The sequence below is a fragment of the Meles meles genome, chromosome 10 (genome assembly GCF_922984935.1).
Source record: "Meles meles chromosome 10, mMelMel3.1 paternal haplotype, whole genome shotgun sequence".
NCBI classification, from domain to species: Eukaryota; Metazoa; Chordata; class Mammalia; order Carnivora; family Mustelidae; genus Meles; species Meles meles.
This window is the reverse complement of record NC_060075.1, coordinates 442,285-463,280: the sequence shown is the minus strand read 5'-3', so window position 1 is coordinate 463,280 and position 20,996 is coordinate 442,285. Positions and strand designations below refer to the sequence as shown.

At 57.3% G+C, this 20,996-nt stretch overlaps 1 protein-coding gene and 1 long non-coding RNA gene across 2 annotated transcripts in view; one reads left to right on the top strand and one right to left on the bottom strand.

Moving 5' to 3' along the window:
- The window catches only part of VIPR2 (vasoactive intestinal peptide receptor 2), a 53,380-nt gene extending 36,680 nt beyond the window's left edge, over window positions 1-16,700 (bottom strand). The window contains exons 1-2 of the mRNA XM_046020525.1: window positions 16,405-16,700; window positions 13,964-14,063 (exon numbers count right to left, since the gene is read on the bottom strand). Of these exons, the coding sequence (XP_045876481.1) occupies window positions 13,964-14,063; window positions 16,405-16,467 (163 nt within the window). The 5' untranslated portion in view covers window positions 16,468-16,700. The remainder of the gene's footprint in view (window positions 1-13,963; window positions 14,064-16,404) is intronic.
- The window catches only part of LOC123951670, a 32,565-nt gene continuing 19,492 nt past the window's right edge, over window positions 7,924-20,996 (top strand). The window contains exon 1 of the long non-coding RNA XR_006820493.1: window positions 7,924-9,099. This is a non-coding gene — a long non-coding RNA (uncharacterized LOC123951670). The remainder of the gene's footprint in view (window positions 9,100-20,996) is intronic.

Genomic DNA, 20,996 nt, shown 5'->3' with positions numbered 1-20,996 from the left:
GCAGGAAAGGCTGAGAACCCGGACACAGTGACCCTGCGACAGGCGCTTCGCGTTCTCCCAAGGCTGCCACGGCGCCGGGCCGCTCGACCCAGACTGGGGCTCCAGGACCCTCCCCCGACGCTCTCCTCTCCCCCCAGGACCCTAGGAGCTGAGCCCCGCCGGGCCCTCAGATGTGACCATTAAAAGCGAAGCAGGTGGCGTCACAGTGCGGACGCTGATCGTGGCCAAGTGGACGGAAACACTGCGTCCTCCGGGCTGCGCACGCCCTCGGCTCTGTGGGCACGAGCACTCGTTCACGTCCCAGAACGCCGAAGGCCACCGGTGCGCATCTCACAGAGGACGGGCCTGCCCGACTCCACGGCCTGCGTGTCGCCCCAAGCCCTGGCCCACGCAGCCTCCGAGGCGACTTGCCTGTGGTGGCTGGGGTCCCCTGAAGGGCCGGCAGGCGGGCTCAGCCTCCAACCCCCCTGGGGCTCCACAGGGGCCGCCTGCTGTGGGGCTGCACTCCCGGCTCAGGTCCATGGCAGGTGAGGGGGGCGCTCGGCGGCACGGCTGTCCCTGTGGCCCGTGCTTTGGTCCGGGGTCTCTGGACGTCTCTGAATGCGGAGGAGCAACAAGGAGTGTCCCGCTCCGCCGGTCCCTTTGCCGTTTCTGTCCCTTCAGTTAAGAACCAGGGCTCGGCCAGGGAGAAAGGGAAGTGGGACGTGCGAGGACACACTGGTTGGTGGCGATCAGCCCAAAGACAGCGGGTGCTGGAGCGGGAAGAGTCACGGCTCATCTGTGACAACCTCTGCTCTGCGGATGGGAGGTCCTGCCTCGAAGCTGCCAGATTGTCCCCGGTCAGGAGACCCTCGGAAACACGTCCCAAGCCACCCAGATCTGCTGTCCCCCTCGTCTCACTCCAGGTGGGCTCAGGCCAAGCAGGCGGCCCGCAGCCCGTGGAGGATGGGGGACAGGGTGGGCAGGGGCCTGCCTCAGTGGCTCAGGGCTCGGGAGGCTCAGAGCCAGCCTCCTCGAAGGCACAGCTGGTCTTCCCTTAGGTGCCCCTGGCCGCGACCTCCACCCCACTTCTCTGGGCCGTCGGACAGGGTCTCTGCCTCCAGCCCCCACCCACGTGCACCCCTGCTCCGCGGTGGCCCCAGGGCGGAAGCCAGGCACCAAGTCAGAGAGGGACGAGGTCTCTGCCGGTGCCCTGACGGAAACTGCTTACGGCTCAGTCATTTTTATTCCTTGAGGACAAGGACCCCCGCTCGGCGCCCGGTGCTCCTGCAGGAGAAGGATGAACCGAAGCAGGTGTTCCCACCACGCTGCGGGCCACCAGGAAGGCCTGGGCTGTGTGGGCTGCATTCTCGGTCCCTCCCACTGAACTGAGAACCAGAGGGACCCCGACAGGCACAGCTCTGCAACCGCCTAGGGCTTGGCCATGGATCCTCTGAGCTCCAAAGTTCTAATTTAATGGTCTTTTAAAAAATGAATTATCTTCTTTTTGGTCATCAAAGTCATTGATCTATTTCCCATCTCCAGCGCCCCCCATGCCTGCTACCAAATGAAAGAAACAGAAGCTCAACGACTCACCAACGGAGCTGGAAAAACCGTTTTTACAGGAGCTTTGTCTGTGAACCCAGCTGTTCGTTTGGACCCGAAGCCCCAGGCAAGCGGACCCCTGCCCACCCCGGCACGCTGCCCCCACAGTGCTGGCTGCAGGGCTGTGCTGCAGATGGCCTCCTGAGAGGACAGCGGCGTGTCCTCGTTCACCCGGTGCTCACAAGCAGGGGAGCGCACGGGGAGGGGAGCGCACGGGCAGGCTTCGAGGGCCCCGGATCCCGGGAGCGGCTCTGACCAGAGCTCTCCCCTCACTTAAGAGGCCTGACACGGGGCATCCAGGACTCGAGAGGCAGACGCAGATCCTCTGATTCCCCCACTGCTGGTCAGCACACCTGAAGTGACCCTCTGAGGTCGAGGCCTCAGGTCACTGTGGTCGGCTGGGCTACTTGCAATTTCTGCCCTTGGCCCAAAGGCTGCCCTTGGAGCTTTCGGGGAGCAGCTGCAGGTACAACTGGGGCGACATGGCAACCGTCTCATCGCTCCCTGCTGTGACTTTCTGCTCAGAGACCAGCCCCAGCACCAGCACTCGTGGACACGCGGGCGCCGTTTCCTGGTGGCCCCGGCCATCAACAAGCCGCCCCACGGAAGCCAGCAAGGCTGTCCAAGACGCCACCTGCTGACGAGGGGCAGGGTCCCGCGTCCCCACCCTGTGACCATGATCCCGGGAAACCCTCTGCTGGACCTGAAGCCTCCAAAACACACCCACGCTCGTAAACTTTCCCTCAGTTTCGGGTTTCCTCTTTGGGTATCTCTGCACACTACCTGTTCGGGTGGCCTGTTACTCTAGCTCCAGGGAACCCGGTGACGACGGAGTCCCACCCGACGAGGGATTCGTCTTCCCGCTGTTCTAAGGATGAACATTTACATCGCGTGCCCGTAAAGTGCCCACCGGTGGGACACGGCACGCTGCCTCCATGCCTTCGCTGAGCTGGGCTGCTATCGGGAAGGGCGACCCCGACGGCTGCGGGCAGCAGAGCGGGAAGGAGCCTTTTGAGGGGAGACCCCCAAAGCGATGATACGTCAGAACTAACCATATGCTTATCTCAGAGACGTCACTGTGGGTAAGAGACAAGCCCATGCCAGGGGGAGCTGCCAGAGGGGTCTGCGAGACGAGCTGCCGGAACCGCGTGGGGTGTCCGCAGGGCAGACACCAGACAGGGCCGGGTCCCACGTAAACTTCTTCCTGACGCAGCACAGCTTGTAACTGAGAGGAGCCAGGCCTGCCCAGCGACCCCAGGGGCAAGTACTCATTCTTTCAGCAAGTGTAGACTGCGCACCTCCTAGGCCCCGAGTGGTCCGCACCAGGAGGGCCGTGACCGAGGGCTCCTCCCACGAGCAAGCACCGCAGGGCACTAAGTGTGCCCGCAGAGACATCACCTGGGGCTGGCTCCTCCGCATTCCTGACTTGTACACGGGCCACAGGGCAGGTCAAGCCTTGGTCCTGAGAGAAACCACTAGGGAGGCCTGGACCGCGGCCGGGGCCATGCCGCTCCCTTAGGGTGCCTGTGGGGCCCCGGGCAGGGGCACACTGGGTCTGCGGAAGACGCTTAGGGTGTACAAGGAGAATTTCGCAGACAAGGCCAGGGAACGCCCATATTCTGCCCAACTAGGGTGCTGCAGGCCGTTCTCTCCCCTCGGGAGCCGGGACGAGAACCACAGCTCAGGTCTGCAAATGCCGTCTGCTGGGACGTTGCCACGGGATGGCCCTGTGAAGACGGACGCTTCGGAAGTCTGCATCGGGAGCAAGAGAACTTTGTTTTGGGGTCGGCAGCACAGGTGGGCCCCGTCGGAGGGAGTCCTATTCTGGGACCTGAGCTCACACCAAACCAACACTCCAAGTCCAGGATTAACCGAGGCTGTGAAATGAACAATAGGATTTTTCAGAAAAGAGGTCCAGTTCGAACCTATGTATTTAAAAAACCCCCCACTGAATCCAATAAATCCCAAACGTGGAACTGTCTTCTAAGTTGAGCCTGAGCCAATCTGCTGCCTGCGTGTGGGACTCTGCCGGCCCTGCTGCTCAGGGACGGGCTGCCGGTCTGTGGCAGGAGCGGCACCCACACCCCTCCTCAGGCAGCCGGGCATGGCCAACCTCGGGCAGCTCACATAGGCCCTACAACGGCGTCTGTTAGGAACGCTAACCTGCTGAGCGTGCTAAATCGTGTACAGCACGCCGACGCCCTTCCCCCACTACGATGTTTGCTGCTGTGACCTTTCGTAAACAGCCTCTATTTCCTCTTTTTTCCTAAAGATTTTATTTCTGTATTTTTTGAGGGGGGAGGACACATGGGCCAGGGGAGGGGCAGAGTGGGGAAGAGAGAGAGAGAGAGAATCCCAAGTAGACTCCCTGCTGAGCACAGAGCCAGACGTGTGGCTGGATCTCACCACCCAAGTGGAAACCAAGTTCGACGGTCCACGGCCGGAGCCACCTAGGTGTCCCCAAAATAGCCTCTCTTTCCTTAAATGTTCAGAGTTTCAAGCGCCTTCCTCCCAACGTCTGTGACAACGTGGGGCCGCGGGCATGTCTGCGAGGGCCAGAGAGGCACAGACAGATGCGCAGAGACTTGAAGCTCGGGGAATCCTGCCACGTCACCCAGGATAATCGTCCACGGATTCATGGTCAGGACCTGGGTGACTTGGGATCACTCCAGGACATAGATCTACGGCGTCATGATGAGTGAGACAAGCCCCACTCGTACACGCGCTCGTGCACGCACTCGTACACACACTCGTGCACACACTCGTACACAGCCTGGCAGACGCCCGGCTGGGTGTGACCACATGTGCCAGGACCCACCCCGGCACAGACATGCAGGCCCCGTGGCCCCACGCCAGCAGGGTCTCTAGCTGCTCTATGGCCGGCCCCCCCGGGAGGCCTTCCTGGGCTTGGTGGGAGGCACGGCTCTGAGCAAGGTCTGCAGGACAAGAGGACAGGTGTGCAAGTCACCCGGGGCCCGGGGTGTCCACCGGTCAGTGCCCTGGGCCTTGGCTCTAGTGAGCCCTGAAGCCCCCACCCAGCCAGGAGGGCAGCCTCCTGCGGGTCCCGCGCACAGAGCCCTCTCCATCCTCACTCTGCCCTCCCCGACCGCCTCTACCTTTAGGTCTGCCCTTGGGCTCGCCTCCTCCCCATTCTCCCCTTCTGCTTCTACACGCGTTTGCTCCCACCTCAAGGTGACTCTTCTCCGCCCTCTCCTGGGCCTCCTGCTTCACCCGCGTCTCTCCAGGGCAGTTTGTCCCCTCTGCCCAGCCGTGGGGACCTGACTGGTCACCGTCACTCTGCAGTGGGCAGCTGGCGCCCCGGTCCGTGCAAACGGCTCTTCTCATCGCCCTCGGCAGCCGACATCAGCATCTCCCGCCCGGATGTACCAGCGGCTTCTCTGCTCCCGGGGCCACCCTCCTTGTTCCTCTCAGAAGCGTCTGCCTCTTGAGCTGTCGGAAGCGTGGCTGGAGCCCCACACCCCACTGCTCAGAGCTCCTTGTCGGCTCCTCACTCCCAGCAGCCCAGGCTGGGGGTCGACTCTGCTCTCCCTTCCCTGTTCCCAGCCCCCCACCCCAGGCTAAGGCTCGGCGCCCCGACACGTGTGTCTCCCCTTTGCTGCACGTCCAAAGCCTCTCCAAGTCCCGGCCCCCGGAAAAACACTCTCTCCTCCCAATCCCTGTGTGTGTTTTGGAGCCAGGAGACAGTCTTGCGAGGAACTTTTGTGCCCCGGAGCACGGAGCCCAGGGTCTCACAGGACAGAGCGGAAGCGCTGAGGGGACAGCAGGACAAACATGTTGCCCTTGTCCCTGGGAGCTACGCCGCCAGGCCTCGTCCCCGCTGTCCTCGCGAACAGGCCTCTCCTCTGGCAGGGAAGGGCGGAGCTGCACGAAGTCCCAGATCTGGGAGCTGTGGAACGGGGACGGCGCCTCTTCCAGTAGCCCTCCGGCTGTGGGACTGCGGCCACCGTCAGCCTGACGCCCCAGGGGCAGGGTGCAGATGTCGGCCACTGCACCAGCCACCTATCGTCCCTGCCACGAGGTATCCGCCTGCGGACAAACCACAGCTCCTACGCCGGGTCCGCACTTACACACAGAGAAGCAGGGAACGGACTCGGCCCCACCAGGGCCGGGATGACGAGACTCAGGCCAGAGGCACCGGGAGTGGAAGACGGTCCTGTCCTGAGACTTCAAAACCACTGCAGTCGGCCGGAAGAAAGGAAACGCTGGTTCCATGAGGGCTGTGGTGCGGCAACGGAAACCCTTATCCAAAGAGGTGGCTTAGGCCGGACGAGCTGACGTTAACGACGAGCCTGCAGGAGAGGCTAGGCTCCAGCTCGGCTGACAGATGGTGGAGCGTCAAGGAACTTCCCTTTCCTTTAAAGAGGAGAGAAGGTCTTTTCTAGAGCATCTTCTAAGATGCCACACGTCGCTTTGTAACAAGAGCATCCGAATGGGACCAGGGCCCCAGGCTCTGTCTGCCGCAAGCCTGGGGGCCGTGCTCGCTCTCGGATTTCTGTACTTTGATGCGTCTCGACAGGGTGGCTGACGATTGCTTTCCCGATTAAGACTCGGCTCCCCTGCCAAGGGCTCTGTGCACATCTCCCTGCCTTGTCCCAAGACAGGGCCCCACACCACGTCCCAGGGGCACAGCATGCCGGGCGCCTTCCCTCGGCCCTCAGCACCGGTGAGGTTTGCCGTCTGTGCCCGACAGGAAAGTCCCTGCAGCAGATGCGTACGTGCCGAGAAGCTGAGGAGCCCTGGGACAGGACCCCGCGCCTAACGTGGACGGGGCCTGCGTTCGCTGTCATGACAGAAGCAACAGGAGTTGGAAGACCGCGGGGCTGGCTGGGTGGGACGGAGCCCATCGCGGGCTGAGCGCAGCGCACGGAAGCCCAGCGGGAACCAGGACCAAGGTCACGGGGCAGGACGGCTGCGCATAAGCAGTTTATGGCGAATGACCACAGTGCTGGTCGCCGCGAGCTCGTGAGCAAAAAGCACCCATTATTCTGGGTCATCTTCCTGTCCATCCGGTTTCTGCCTTCACTCTGAGGAAAGATAACCTAAGTCCTCAGGCATCTTCCTGTCACGGTTTTTGGTTGCAAGTAACCTGGTGTGACTGTGTGTTCACACTCTGGTTCCCCCTCAGAAACCCTACTGTCTCTCGACTCCAAGCCCTGCTAACCCTGCTCACCCACAGCACTGCCGCTGGGGACGCGATTCGGGGTTCCCCGGGGAGGACCATGCCCTGACCAACCTCTCTGCACGCCTTCTGTCCTGGGAGACACGGAATAAATCACGCTGCGGCGGCTGATGACAGACGGAAAGGACAGCCTCGTTCTCACTCAGTCCGTGCCCCAAGCGAACAGTCAGAACCAGCGGCCCTGGCTACGGAGCATTCCAAGGCTGTCCCCGCACTGGTGCTTGACCCAGAAAACTAGAAAGCCTCGCAACAGAACCGCTCCCATCTCCGAGTCCTGGTCAGGAAGGACGGCAACCTGCGCGAATAATCAAAACCAGGCGAGATCGGGGGCGCCTGGGTGTCTCAGTGGGTTGAGCCTCTGCCTTCGGCTCAGGTCATGATCTCAGGGTCCTGGGATCGAGCCCCGCATCGGTCTCTCTGCTCAGCGGGGAGCCTGCTTCCTCCTCTCTCTCTGCCTGCCTCTCTGCCTAGTTGTGATTTCTCTCTGTGAAATAAATAAATAAAATCTTTAAAAAACAAAACAAAACAGGTGAGATCGAAAGCCAGCATGAAGGTGAGGAGGTCATGTGGGAGAGGAACCCGTCCTCCACGCGGGAGCACCAGCCCTGTGCTCGTGGTTGTGGGTCCCGGTGGCCGAGGGGCCCAGGAAGGGACTGGGGCTGCGTCTGCCTTGGAAGCGCTCCCAGGCCGGTGGGGTGGGGTGGGGGGAGATGCAAGGCTGGACAAACTCTGGCTTGTGGACACAGCACAGGAGATCCCAGACATCGGTGGAACCCAGGCCGCCAGGCTCCTCAGGGGAGAAACCCAACTCCTGCTGACCGGAAAAGCAGCGGTGAACAGAACTCACCCCCGCTGCTGTGAGAATCGGGAGGAGGAGGAAATCTGAGCTCAGGGGGGCCCACAAAGCACAGAGGCAGAAACAGCGGAGACGTCGGCCAGCCGCTGGGCCGAGACTCGGCCGGTCTTAGAAGGAAGGACGCAGAAGCTAACGTGGTCCAACCAGGGCAGCGTGAATCCACTCGGAGTTCCTTCCTGTGATTTAATGGGCATCAGGTTATAGCTTTCTCCTTCCAAGCAAGATCAGGGTCACCGTGCCGCCGGGTGAGCAGAAGCCCTATCTGCTAGAAATGGGTTTTGTTTTGTGATTCCTGATAGGAGTCTGAACACAAAATTTAATTCAGGCTAGAATTTATTTCAGTGAGATTCGTTTCCTATAAAAAGTAAAATTTAAGTCATCATTTTCAGAAAACTCGATAAATAATTATTGGTTATTTAGCTAAGGCTACTAGCTGATTTTAAGGAGTTTAGAATTAGGAGAAATCTAGTCTAAAAAAGAAAAGAAAAGACCCAGTGCTAAGGGGAGAAACAGATCAGGCTCTTTAACTTACCGGCCCACAGAGAAGTCTGGACCAGAACAAGGGCCAACTTACATCAGAGGGAGAGTGAAAGGGAAGAAACAGGCTTCGGCATCATCCTGACCCCAGAGAGGCTGCTGCCTTCTCCTTGGCTGGGCTGCCCGCTGACGTCCCGAGGGCTCCCTTCAGACCCACGTGGACAGACGACGGTGGGTGCCCTGTGCGCGCCCCGACCTGTGTGTCTGCTGAGGACTGGGACTAGCAAGTCATCAACACGGGGCGGGCTCTTCAAGGACGCACACTCTGCAGGGAGGAGGGATGGTGCGCGCGACGGCAGGGCTCTCCCCGGGCCCCTCGGCAGAAACAGGCACCCCGACAGGTGGGCATCCAAGAAGAGGTTACATCCTCCCCCTTGATTTTCTGGGAGGGAACCCACTCGTGAAACGGGCTTGTTCCCTTTGTGATGACAAGGTGCAGGGAAAGACTGGGTGTAAAATGGGACGTAATCACTTCTGTGCTATGGGACACGAACGCCACAGAAATAAAGCTGTGAAAATGACGTTACTTGGTCATACGAGTTCATGGTCAGTGGCTTGAAGCCCACGGTCAAATGCTGGTGGTCGGTTTTACCCACAGGACAAACGCAGTCCCTAGAGCGTGGCTCGTAAGCTACCCTAAGAGGCCAGGAGCCTGGGACAGACTCACGAGACACTACGCAGCTCTTAGCAGGGTAACTACACCCGCAAAGAATCGTCAGCAAGTGCACGGCTGAAGCCAGAAACAAAAAGGGAAGACAAAGTACAGACGGGCGTAAGGGTGTAGGGTACGACACTTCCGTCAGCAGGAGGAGAGAGCGGAGGGACCGTGTGCGTCTCCCCTGTGCCTCACCGGGGGAAGGGAGCTGCCCGTCTGCAGTGGGAGAAGCTGTCATCCGGCGTGTTTCTGAACGGGTTTTGCCAGGTACATGTTCACTTAGTTTTTTTATTAACATATAACATATTATTTGCCCCAGGGGTACCTCACTTAGTTTTTAATGTGAAGATTCTCATTAATGTGCTCAGCAAACCCTTCTTCAATATCTTTTCAAATGCCAAGCACTGCGTAAGACTCGGGCTGTGACGGGAACAAAATGTCGTCTCCCCCTTGAGGACAGCGTGGCTCAGGGCCAGCACAGCGCAGGACAGCGAGCCGCGGTCACACAGCCGTGCTGCGGAGAATCTACAGGGACTCAGCCCCGCCGAGGAGCCGCTGTCCCGGAGCCGGGGACAATTCTCCCCGGCACACCCGCTTTGTTCCAGACTCTCTGGGGACGCCTGTCACAGAGGCTGCTGGACAGAGAGAGTGCTTCCCTCTGGACGCAGCGCGGTGATGAGATAGCATCTTTTTCTGGAGCAAACGCTGGGCAGGAGGGCCAGCAGCCTCCTTGGAACACTGGGGGCTCCTCAGCTGTGACACAGGCTGCTGGGCACTGTGTCACATGGCTGTCCTGCGTCGCTCCCGGGGCACTTGGGAGAAGGGAACCAAGCGAATGTGGCTCCCAAGCTGCCCGAGTGCCAGGGGCAGCCACGTCTGTCTAGGGCCCAGAGTCCCGAGCCTTTGGCAGGCCTCTTTGCTAACCTGCCAGCTTGCAAGTAGGGGAACTCCAAACCCCTCACCTAGCACCTGGTCCAGCACCTCCCATGGCTCTGGTCCTAAGCTAACATTCGCCACCTTACCCCCTTCAGCTGTGCACCTGAATGGGACGGCTCCAGGTGTGGGGCTGTGGAGAAAACATGGGTCCCACCTATGAGGGGCCCCAGGCCCCCAGGCCCCCAGGCCCAGGCCATAGGCCCTCCAGATCTAGGTGCAAAAACACAAAGTCACACAGAAGTTCCTCTCCAGTGTGCACAGGCAGGAAAACTGGGCAAAGCCCGAGTGGCTGACTCATTCCCTGCCCGCCGCAGGTCAGCACAGGCCACCGCCGGGGAACAGGGCTGGATTTTCGCTCTAGTTTTAGGCACGGGTGGCCTCAGAGCACCTCATACATCTATTAGTCGGATTAAGTTAGTCTTATCGATGAGTCAATATTAAACGACAAAGCTCTAAGTAGCTCCTAAGATTTTCTTATACAGTGAATTCTTTAAAAGGGTTAGGACTGAAATTGTCTTCTGTGTGGATTCACGTGTTTGCGTTTGCTTTGGACCCAGCGCGCAGGAAAAAGAACTCCTGTCAGATTTGTCTGCGTGACCTCACTAAAATGAAAACGAGTTCTTCCTTGTTTCTGTTTTCACACCAACTTCTTAGTCCTATAGGATTTAAAAGCAGACAGTACAGACCTTCTCACCTTTAATTCCATGAAGCAAATGTACACTCTCCTCTCACCGGTCAGAACGCCTTCACTCTCTGCTTCTGGTTTCCCTCATCCACAGTATCTTTATTCTGGTAACTTATGACTATTTATATCTCTGGCATTTGAGCCATGCATATTTCAACGAGCAAAAAGAAAAAAAGGACTTTAGAACACAAGTTGTCCTTCTTCACAGAAAACCGAAGGGAGGCCAGGCCCAAGGCACAGTCACGTGGCCGCTCTACTCCTGAGGGGCAGGTGGTCTGTGAGCAGACTCTTCCTGTAAGTCCGAAGGTGAAATGAGTCACAGGCAGGTGTTCTTGCTATAGAGCTAATATTAATAATAAGAGCCTTCTGATGCTTGTCACTGCAAGAAAACTGAGTGGCGTCTTTCTGGACGGCTCCAAACAAGGAAGACCGTTACAACCTTCTTCCCAAATGACCACGCTCTTTCTGCGTCAGCTGATGTCACGGGGGACGAGAGATTTTCAGAGACTCTGCCCTTAGATGTTGCCATCCCACTGTCTGATGTGGGTCACGTACAGATCACCCTGAGCCACTCTGAACCCAGGCAGGAGGTGCCTGCGAAGGAGACCTTCGGGTGTCCTGACCCACCAGAGGTGTGTCCGATGGTGGGGAGAGGCCTGAGGGGCCCAGACACCCCAGAGAGAGCCACCCGACAGCTCCCAGGCAGTGCCTGCCTGCCCCATAGGTCTGCCTGTCTCCTACAAAACTTTTTTAAAAAGAACTAGCTGTAAACTTTCAATAAACTGGAATGTCTTAGGTAAAATCTACATTTCTGATATTTTCTGAAAATAGGAAGCTGGGCAATTGGGCACCTGCATTTCCTCACAGTGACAACCGAGGGTTGCAAGGAGCAGCTGCCAGTCGCCCTCAGTCTCCCCACGGCCCCTCAAGGCCACCAGCATGCCCGGGGCCAACACCGTATCCTCATGAGGGGTTGGTCAGTGACTAGGGGTGAGACCCGTGTCTTCGGAACAGAGTAAAACCAGAAGGACACTGCTTTGAATGAACTAATGCCACGCTTCATCTATGTGAGATAACCAGTGATGAAGAATCTTTCCTGTACATGTAAAAGCCCCTGATTTTGGCCTGTTTCATAACGGCAGAAAACTTAGCTTCCCTGAACTAGTCCGTTTCTCATCACCCAGCACCTGTTGGGAGAGCCACAGGCACAGATTACAGACGCCCCTCCACGCTGCTCTGTCCACTAGCCAGCCAGCCCCAGGCCAACCGTGAGGAGATTCCGCGGAGGGGAAGTCATGAGCCATATACGTGTTCCTTGTTGCCCGCTGAGATAGCAGCAGCGCTGTTTGTTAACAAAATGTTCTTGATGAATGTGGGAAATAAAGAGTGACAAAAAAGAAGCATGAAGTATTCCCAGAGCTTTTCCCTAAAACATCAGTTGTGAGAGCAGCGAGGCAAGGGGAGCGGTCGCCCAGGCCAGGGACCGGTGTGCCGTCTGTAGGAATCTGTCAACAGTAAGAAAACTGAGCACAGCTTGGTCGGCCATTGCATGACGGCCCCGGGCCAGCAGCGTGACAGCAGTCTTCCTCCCTTCCCCATTTGGGACAGTCTGTGTGTGTCCATGGCTTGTGGCAGAGGGCCTGGGAAGTGTGGCCTAACGAAGGCGGCAGGAATTGGCAGCGTTCGGCCCCACAGGGCCTAGGACGCCCTGTGAGCCCCGGAAGAGGAACTCCCGCGAAGACGTGGTTCCGTTCACCGCTGCTCCAGGAGGACCGTTAGGACCCGTGAGTGAAGGCGATCGCGGGCAGCCTCAGAGCACATCGGTGACCGGACCGCACCGGGACGGCGTGAGGGCAGGGCTCGCACTCCCCAGGCGTCTTCGGAGGGCCGAGCATCACCTACTGAGAATGCAGCGGACAGCGGGCGGCCACCTGCCTCTGAGCCGGAGGTCTCACGGATGGCGCTGCTGGGACCTGGGCTCACCAGAGGATTCTAAATTCTGGCTCCTGTCTGCATTGATTTTTCCCAAATTTCTTAACGTTCACTGAAGGGAACGGACCTCAGTGGCCACGATGACAGATTTGTCTGGAGGCACTGGCTGACAGGACCCGCGTCTCATCTATCCTCAGGGCTGGCTAACTGGTCAGCTCGCGGCGTGGCGCAGGGTGGACGCTCAGCCCACCTTAGCCGTGGGGTCAGCCACATCATCCTCCTCTCCCTGCTCAGAGCTCCACCGGATCGTTTGGAAGACGTGGCCTTGGGACCGTGTACGCACTGCCAAAGTCACAGATCTTTAAGGCTGCAGGAATCCTGGGGTCAGAGGCCTCAGTTTTCAGCTGAGAAGTAAAGGCTCCCCAGGGGACTAGAAAGGGCGCAGGAAGCCCATTGTAGTAGTGGTCCGAAGCCGTCCTGTCCGTGTGGGGCAGCGGGCTGCTGTGAGGACCCGAAATGAGGTGGATCCGCAGTGTAAGTGCTGATCAATACTCGGTTCCTAAGACTTAGTGCAAACAAATTCACAGTTTCTTATCAATATTTTATATTGATTATAAGTTGAAATGATAATGGTTTGGATATTTTTTGATGACGTATATGAAAATTAATCTCCCCTTTTCCACACTTTAATGGGGTAACTAGAATATTAAAAATTATCTATGCGGTTCACCTACTATATCTTCTGGGCAGCACTGGCCTAGAACAAAGCCCAGGTGCGCAACTTCTGGTCTCAAGTCCCCCTGCAGGACACCAGCCTGTTTTAACTCGTAGTCTTTGGTTTCAATTTTTGTCTTGAAAATGAACGAAGATGAAAGACAAAAGGTTTCTGCTTCTGTTATAATGTGGGTGTTATCACAGAACTTTCTGAGTTTACAGACTGTGAATGTACCAGAGTACATACGGTCCCAGCAAGTGCGGTTTGACCTGGAGAAAGTAACGTGAGCAAATTTGCTGTCTTCACAATAGGTCTGTCTTCAGGAAAACAAAAGTCTCATTTCCCTGTTTGATTTCTGGTGTTTCCACATTCTGGAACTGGACTAAAATCATCTGGGATGTGACTAAAGTTTTTAAATGCGAGGAATCAGATAAAACTACTCATTCCATGGATAATGGAGTTGCTTCTGCAAAGCCTAACAATGCCCATGAAATTATTTTAGTAACTTGCTCTTATGTCAAACCATGGATACTGTTACTGTTAAGGATTAAGGCTTGGGTAGGGAGAGGGTGGCTGGGGGATGGACACTGGGGAGCGTGTGTGCTGTGGTGAGTATTACGAAGTGTGTAACTCTGACGATTCACATGCCTGTACCCCTGGGGCTAATAATACATTATATATTAATAAAAATAACTTAAAAAAAGTTTACTATGGGAAGGATTCCCTGGCCCCCAGTCGTGGAAACAGACCTTTTTTTTTCTGAAGATGCAGGTGACTTTAAAACATCAGTTTCAGAGTGAGGGCAGCTATCAGCCTGGCCGGTATCCAGCTGAGCCCCTGTACTCACCATGCGGCTATCTTACCTTTGTATGTTCCTGTTTGAGTCCTTAGAAGCTCTGCACATTTTGTCTCTTCCTCCTGTATTTCCAGATGAAATCGACATTCTGGGTGAACACTGTTCACCTGGTCAAGGTTTAAAAAAACGGAAGTAACTAAAAATTTCACCATAAGAGGAAAGTCAAACAACACTTCTACAAAACAAAACAAACTGCTCATGGTTCTAAACTGCTCCCCAAGTAACACTCAATTAAAAGCAATCACCTTCATATTTCTGACATCATTATTAAAAAAATTACTTTGTAAAAGACTTATAACACAAATATAAACCTAATAAAAATTTTTTCTGGGCAGGAAAACAACTTACTCACACAACACATTGTATTTTGTTGGTACTCATTTGGCAGCAACAGAGTTTTTTAATCCAATGATCTTTCAATATTTGAGTCCTCCAATCAGAGCCCTTGATTTAATTAAAGTACATACATGTGTACCCTTAAGACTATTCTTAATGACCACGTGCTAGCCCCAGACGCCAGCCCGCCTCATCTAAGGACAGCCTCTGCACTTGCTGGACAGACTTCTAATAGGGTAACTTTGTTTGCAGACCCTGAGGTCACATCTGAAACTTGAGAGTTTGGTGTGAAGAAGATTTTCAAAAAGATTAGAGGGGTAAGTAGAGAGAGGGAGAGAGAGAAGAGTGTTATGGCGCCTGAACAAGAGGTGGGTGATTTCCCATAGCGACCTGTCGTGGGAACTAAAGCTGTGGAACCGGGGGAGAGTGATCTCGCCTGTGAGCGTGGGCAACAGACAGAGCCGCACGTTTCAGTCTCGGAAGAAAACCGTCTCTGAGCTCTGCTTTTATGAAAATCCAACGTTCTCTCTTTTTTATTTCTCCCCATCCCAAGTATGCGTGCTGCAGGCTGGAGCTGCACAGCCCTGCTCTGTCTGACGAAAATCTTATTTTTCCTGGGAGACAGTCGTACTCTGGGTAGGTGACAGCCGCCTGTACTCACTGACTCTACTATCCAACGCTCGACTGGGACCCTCACCAGGTATAACGTTTCTAAACAGAATTAAAAGAAGTAAATGCTGATACTTTTGCCACAATTACCCTCACTTTTAAAAAGACACAAAGTGCCCCCCATTACTACTGGACAACCACCCACCGCGGAACCTCCTAGTTTCGGGCAGACTGTACTTCTCCTGTACGAACAAGTCCATGGTCTTTAAATTTCAGAATTGGGCACATTATGTTCACGTTACAAAATGTTTGTCAAGGTATAAAAGGACACTGTGGTTCCTGACGCTCTTGAACATGCAGAGCAACGACTGGCTCTGGGACACCTCGGGGATCAAAGCTGCGTTAGCCCGAGTCACCCTGGCACTCGGAACAAACCCGCTCTTTCAAAGCATTAACGACTAACAAGGGTCTTCTTCTTCTTTAAAACAGATTTTATTTATTTACTTGACGGAGAGTCAGAGAGAGGACGAGCAGGCAGAGGGAGAGGAGGAAGCAGGGGTTGGATCCCAGGACCCCGAGACCGTGACCCGAGCCCAAGGCAGCCGCCCAACCCACTGACCCCGGCGCCCTAACAGGGTCTCCCTAAACCCCGTTCCCCGCAGGACAGACCGGGTGGCCTTCCGCCCAGACGAGGGGCTTTCGTCGGTTCTCACGCCCTCAACAACCGCGCAACGTCCCGGCACAGCTGCGTCCGCGGCTCCAGCGCGCGGTCCCGACGCAAGACGGACACACGGACACACGGACGCACGGACGGACGCGCAAGCCCGGCCTCGGCGCAGGAGGAGAGCCAGGACGGCGCTGGCCGTTTCCTCCGGACACAGGGAAGCGCTCTCGGGGGCCGGAGAAGCGGTCGCGGTCGCGAACCACCGGGTGCTCGGACGCCGCCCCGCGCCCCGCAAGGAGCCGCGACGGAGGAAGCGAGCGTGTCCGAAGGGAACTTGGCCGAAGCTCGAAACAAACCCAAAGCGGCGAGGAGCCCCAGGAGGGGAGGAGCGGCTCCCGTGAAGGCCAACTCCGGTCTCCCTCGGGGGCACATGGCGCTGTCGCCGTCCCTCGCTCGGGGCCACGACGTGACCGCCCCGCGCGCCCAGCCTCACGCCCCGGGAAGCAGCGGCCCACACAGCGCCTCCTTGACCCGGTCCCGCTTCCAGCCAACCGGGGACCACAGGGACGGGGCCGACAGCCGCCCCTTCCCCGCCGAGCCCTCGCCTGACCCGCGGGGGAGGGTCCAGGGGCTCCTCGACCACCCCGTTCCCGACCGGACCCCCGACCGGACCCCGTTCCCGACCCGGACCCCCGACCGGACCCCGTTCCCGACCCGGACCCCGGACCCCCGACCGGACCCCGGCGAGCGAGGGTCCTGGGCCCGCCCCGTGCCCCGCGCCCCAGCCGCGGAGGGAGGACGCGCGTGGGGTGGGGGGCGGGGGCCGCGGACGCACTCACGGGGGCGAGCAGCCAGCCGCAGCAGGTCAGCAGCGCGGGCGGCAGCAGCGCGGGCGCCCTCATCCCGGCTCGGCGGACGCAGCATGGGCCGAGCGCGCACCCCCGCTCCGGCCCCGCTCCGGCCCGCTCCGGCCCCGGTCCGGCGGTCGGAGCTCCGCGCGCCCTGCAGCTGCCGCGGGGCCGCCGGAGCGCGTGGACCGGCCGCCTGGTTCCCCGCGGGCCGCCGGCGGGGCTGCTCCCTGCGCCCGGCGACTCCGCCCCCCGCGCCCGCGGCCCCGCCCCGCGCCCCCCTCCCCGCGCCCCCCTCCCCGCGGCCGGGCTCCAGGCCTCCGCAGCTCCTCCCCTCCCAGCCCGCGCGCTTCCCCCGCGCCCGCGTCCCCGCCCCGCGCCCGCTCCCACCGCACCCCACGTCCTCCTGCCTCGCCCCGCGCGCCCGGCGCTGGAGGAGCAGAGAGACGGGCGCAGGCGGCCAAGGGCTCCAGCGGCCTCCGGACGGCACGCGGAGAGGTCAGCGGGAGAGCGACTCGGGAGTGACCCTCTTTGGGAACAAGGAAACGGGGCTCCGGTCCTGAACCTACCTACGTCTTCCTCGTTAAATAATAGGCCGAAGGCGCCCCCCAAATGTCAAGAAACCCAGTTAGGATGGGTGCGCTGCCTTCGAAGCCAGTGGGGTTGCGTCGGGGCAACTGAAACCTAAGGAGAAAACTGGGGTGCGTTTGGGTGTGGGCGGACCAGGTCGGCGGGTCCTGCCCAAGCCAAAGCAGGAAAGGGGCCGGGGACGGAAATGGGCATATTCGGAAGCATCACCTCAGCTCTGAACCCCCCAAAGGGTGCTTTCCGCGTTAGAGCTGGCTGCCACCCAGCAGATAGAAAAGCACCTAGAAATGGAAGATGAAACAGGTGATTTTGTTGTGCTTTTAACTTCCCGTGCGAAAGGAACTCCTACACGAAGCCTAGAAGGGGAAGAAGAGTACAAGAGAGCCCTCTCACCCTCTACCTACATCCAGCTGAGAAGTCTCACCGCCTTCGCTTCTTATCATTTGTGTCCTCTCTGACCACCCTAACCACCCCCGTGTATCCGTTAATATCTGTCAGTCATGTCTGTCGTCCGTCTAGCTGTCTGTCTGTCATCCATCATCCTCTCTGGGGGGAGCAGTCTTAGAGGCCAAGACCAGACGTTCTAGGTGGATGAAGCGTGTGGTCCAGAAGCTTGCTGACCCTGGGTCCAAGTGGATAAAGATTCCTTTTACTCACTATTCAACCCGTGACAAGCCAACGGACTTCCGTGAGCTATATGCCCATTTGTAAATGAGGATAATGACACCTGCCTTCCCCCTCGGAGGGCGGCTGTAGGAATCAAGATCATGACCGCGTCCGTGTTTTGTGGTTGCGGGCCCGCACTCGAAACAGTACTACCCTGGGTTCAAGGCAATGTGTAGGAGTTCGTGTGATGGAAATAAGTGCGACCATAGTGAGACACAGGCTAACGGGAGAAGGAGGAGTTGGCTGCCTCTGGGAGGCCCTGGAGGAGAACATGCGACCGGTTAGGAGAATGGTTACGAGTGAGAGATCAAGGATGGAGAGAGGCAGCTTCTCCGAGGCACCAAGGAACCACAAATGTGCTGAGAGCATCACAGACATCAAGAAGTATGGCGCATTTGGGAGGCTGGAGAACGTGAAAGACTGTCTTGACCCAAGGGAGGACAGAATCAGTGTTGTGTGAGAGTTGTAATTATACGCCATGCAGGTGGATTGCACAAATTAGACAAAATATTGTCTAATTCTGACTGTTCGGACCTTGTTAAATTCCCACTGATGTCGGGATGGGTGGTGCTGTCTGTTTTGGGTGAATCCCCACTCTCCCAGGAATCTTTCCACTTTCTTGCAGGGGGCCTGCGTGTTCTCCGGGCTGGAGGGGGGGTTTCTTCTGTAGGTTCCTGATATGGTACACCAGAGGCCTTGTCTCTGGGCCTCTGGCACTGGCCTTGCTGAGCTGCGGTAGCCCCAGGTCGGCTGTGCTCACACCTTGCTGAAGCCTTGGTCCCTGCCCTGGGCTCTGGTCACAAGGGCCCACTACTGCCTCCCGCTCCCCGAGGCCTCTTCTGACCACACCTGCCCTCAGCACCAGCACCTGATTGTTCTGAGGTGCCTGGGAGGGGCTGTAACTGTGAGACACTCTTCAGCTGCCCTCCTCACCTCCTGCCTGGACCCCCCTTCTGCCAGCACACCCTTGCCCACACAGCATACCCTGCCTGGCACTGTTTTTGCCAGTGGCTTCCCTGGGTTTTGCTGGTTCAGCTCTGAGCCCGCGGTGGAAGCCCATCAGGTCAGAAGCTCAGAAACCCATTGATTGAGTGAAGGGAAGCCTTAGGGCTTTGTGGCCAGAAGAGAGTGAAATAGCTCAAAACTAAATACTTTCCAAAAGAGAAGAATAAGCTTTGAATACATGTAACTCTTAGGTCCTTTCAGTCCTTCTGCCAAGACTAGATGAGTGACTCTTGGGACCACACCTGCTAGGCTGGAGGGTCCTGGCCACACCGCACGAGGCCATTGTTCACTGGGACCTGTGAGGAGCTCACTGTTTGCTGTGCTGCAATTCTAGTGTCTTTTAGAAGCCTGGATGCTGGAGGTCGGTAGAACGTGCACTTTCTCTTCGCCGGAGAAAGCCTGCGGCTTTGGGGAACGCTTCCCGTCATTCACCGCTCACAGCGGCGTGCTGGGGAGAGCGGCCGTGCTCACAGGAGTGCCCTTCCGGACCCAAACCCCGGCCCCTCACCTCACGGGTAGAGCACACGTTCTGTGGTTGTGTCCTGAGTCCCTACAGGCACACGGCGCCCCGGCCCTCGGCGCCCCGATGCTCAGGGAACCCTGGAGCACAGCCGCCGCGGCGCCTGGTGTCAGGAGGCTGCGTCAGCTCCCCAGGCTGGGCAGTACCGTCCCGAGATGCGCACGACCTACTTCTCGAGGGATTATGAAGACAGAAATCACACATGAGCCACGGAGAACATTCGCAGACATTTTTAAAAGTATATGGATGGGAAGTGCTGCCTTCGGGATGCGCCCCTCAGCCCCAGACCGGCCCTGGCTTCCTGGGTGCACAGACACGGTGCGGACTCAGGCCCAGGATGGGTCAGTGGGATCTGGGCTGCTCGTCTGCCTGGGCCGTTTCTGGCCCTTCTATTTTCAACCACAGCCAACCTATTCAATGAGATGGATTCCTTTGAGTAAACCTCCCTTATGCCTGTGGCTTTGTGAGACTCTGGCAGCCCTCGGTCCTTTCTGGTGAGGATCTCTTTTCCAGATAGAAAAGGCCCAGTGCAGTGGGTTAGCAACACCCTCCACTGCTTAATTTAAAATTCTCACTACCCTCCCCCGCCCTAGCCCCATCCTGCACAGCACCATAGGGGAGGAGCCTCCCCTCCCTGGCCTTACCCGCACACCCTTCCCCCGCTGCAGCCCGGGCATCCTCCAGGTCAGAGGGAGGGTGGGAAGAGGCAGGAAGCCCCACTTCCCCAGCACAGTGAGGTCTGCAGGCCTCCCGTGCCCCCACCGTCCTCGAGACCTTACAGCTGTTGCCCTCTGGGTGCAAAGGGTGCCTCTCAGGGTGGTTTCCCTTCCACTGGGATAGTCTTTCCTCTCCAGACCATTCTCCTGAAGGTCCATCTGAAGATGGTCCATGGGAGGCGATAGCTGGCTAAGGAGACAAAAACACGCCCTTTGTTTTCCAGACAGAGGCAGCCTCCTGTTCAGACTTCCCAGGAGTCAGAGTCACTGCTGCTTCCTTCAGAGGACAAAGGCTGAGCTCCCCAAATGGGTCTTGAGGTGCTTCACTTGGGTCGGGGGAGAGGACGTACCCGTAGCTTCCTGGTGGAGAAAGGCCATGTTAAGCACAGTGGGGTCTCCCCCCTAAGTCTGTCCTGCTGGCCTCCTTCTCTAATTCAGCTTGAACAGACCTTGGCAAACCCCTGTCGATGGTCTAGCATCTGACTTTGAAATGTGGGGTGCTCTTCACAGCTTTCTGGCCTTCGGGTTTAAATGCTGACATAATTGGCTGAGCCACCCTCAATGTTCTTCCAGCTCTCCTCTGAGCCTCGCCCAGAGGCCTTCAGAAGAGGGTCTGTCCCTGGGGAGGCCCCCAGAGTAAGGGAAGCATGGCAGTGGTATGTAAGATGCATCTGGAAGGTGTGATTTTGTAAACAGCTTCATCTTTCAAGCAGTTCCTGTGCACAGCACCATTGAGTGGGAAGGACAGGGTTCCTATATCCCCGTCACCTTTCCACCCAATGCTCTTTTTTCCCTTTAAAATTATTTTTATTTAATCATAAATGGACAGCAGCTTCTTAGCTCTACACAAGCATCTACGTTTTTTAAAGAACCATGATCCTGGCTAATAGGTTTTCAAATCTTTGAGAAAATTCTTTAAAAATGTTTCACATGTCACTCAAAACGTACAAATTCAGCATTTTCAAAGGAGGAATGCTTCTACACTCCTACAGTGTGTAGCCTTTTTAGGTAGGCTTCTTTCACATACCAACCTGCATTTAAGGTGACTCCGTGTTTTTCTGAGGCTTGTTAGCTCCGTTCTTCCTAGC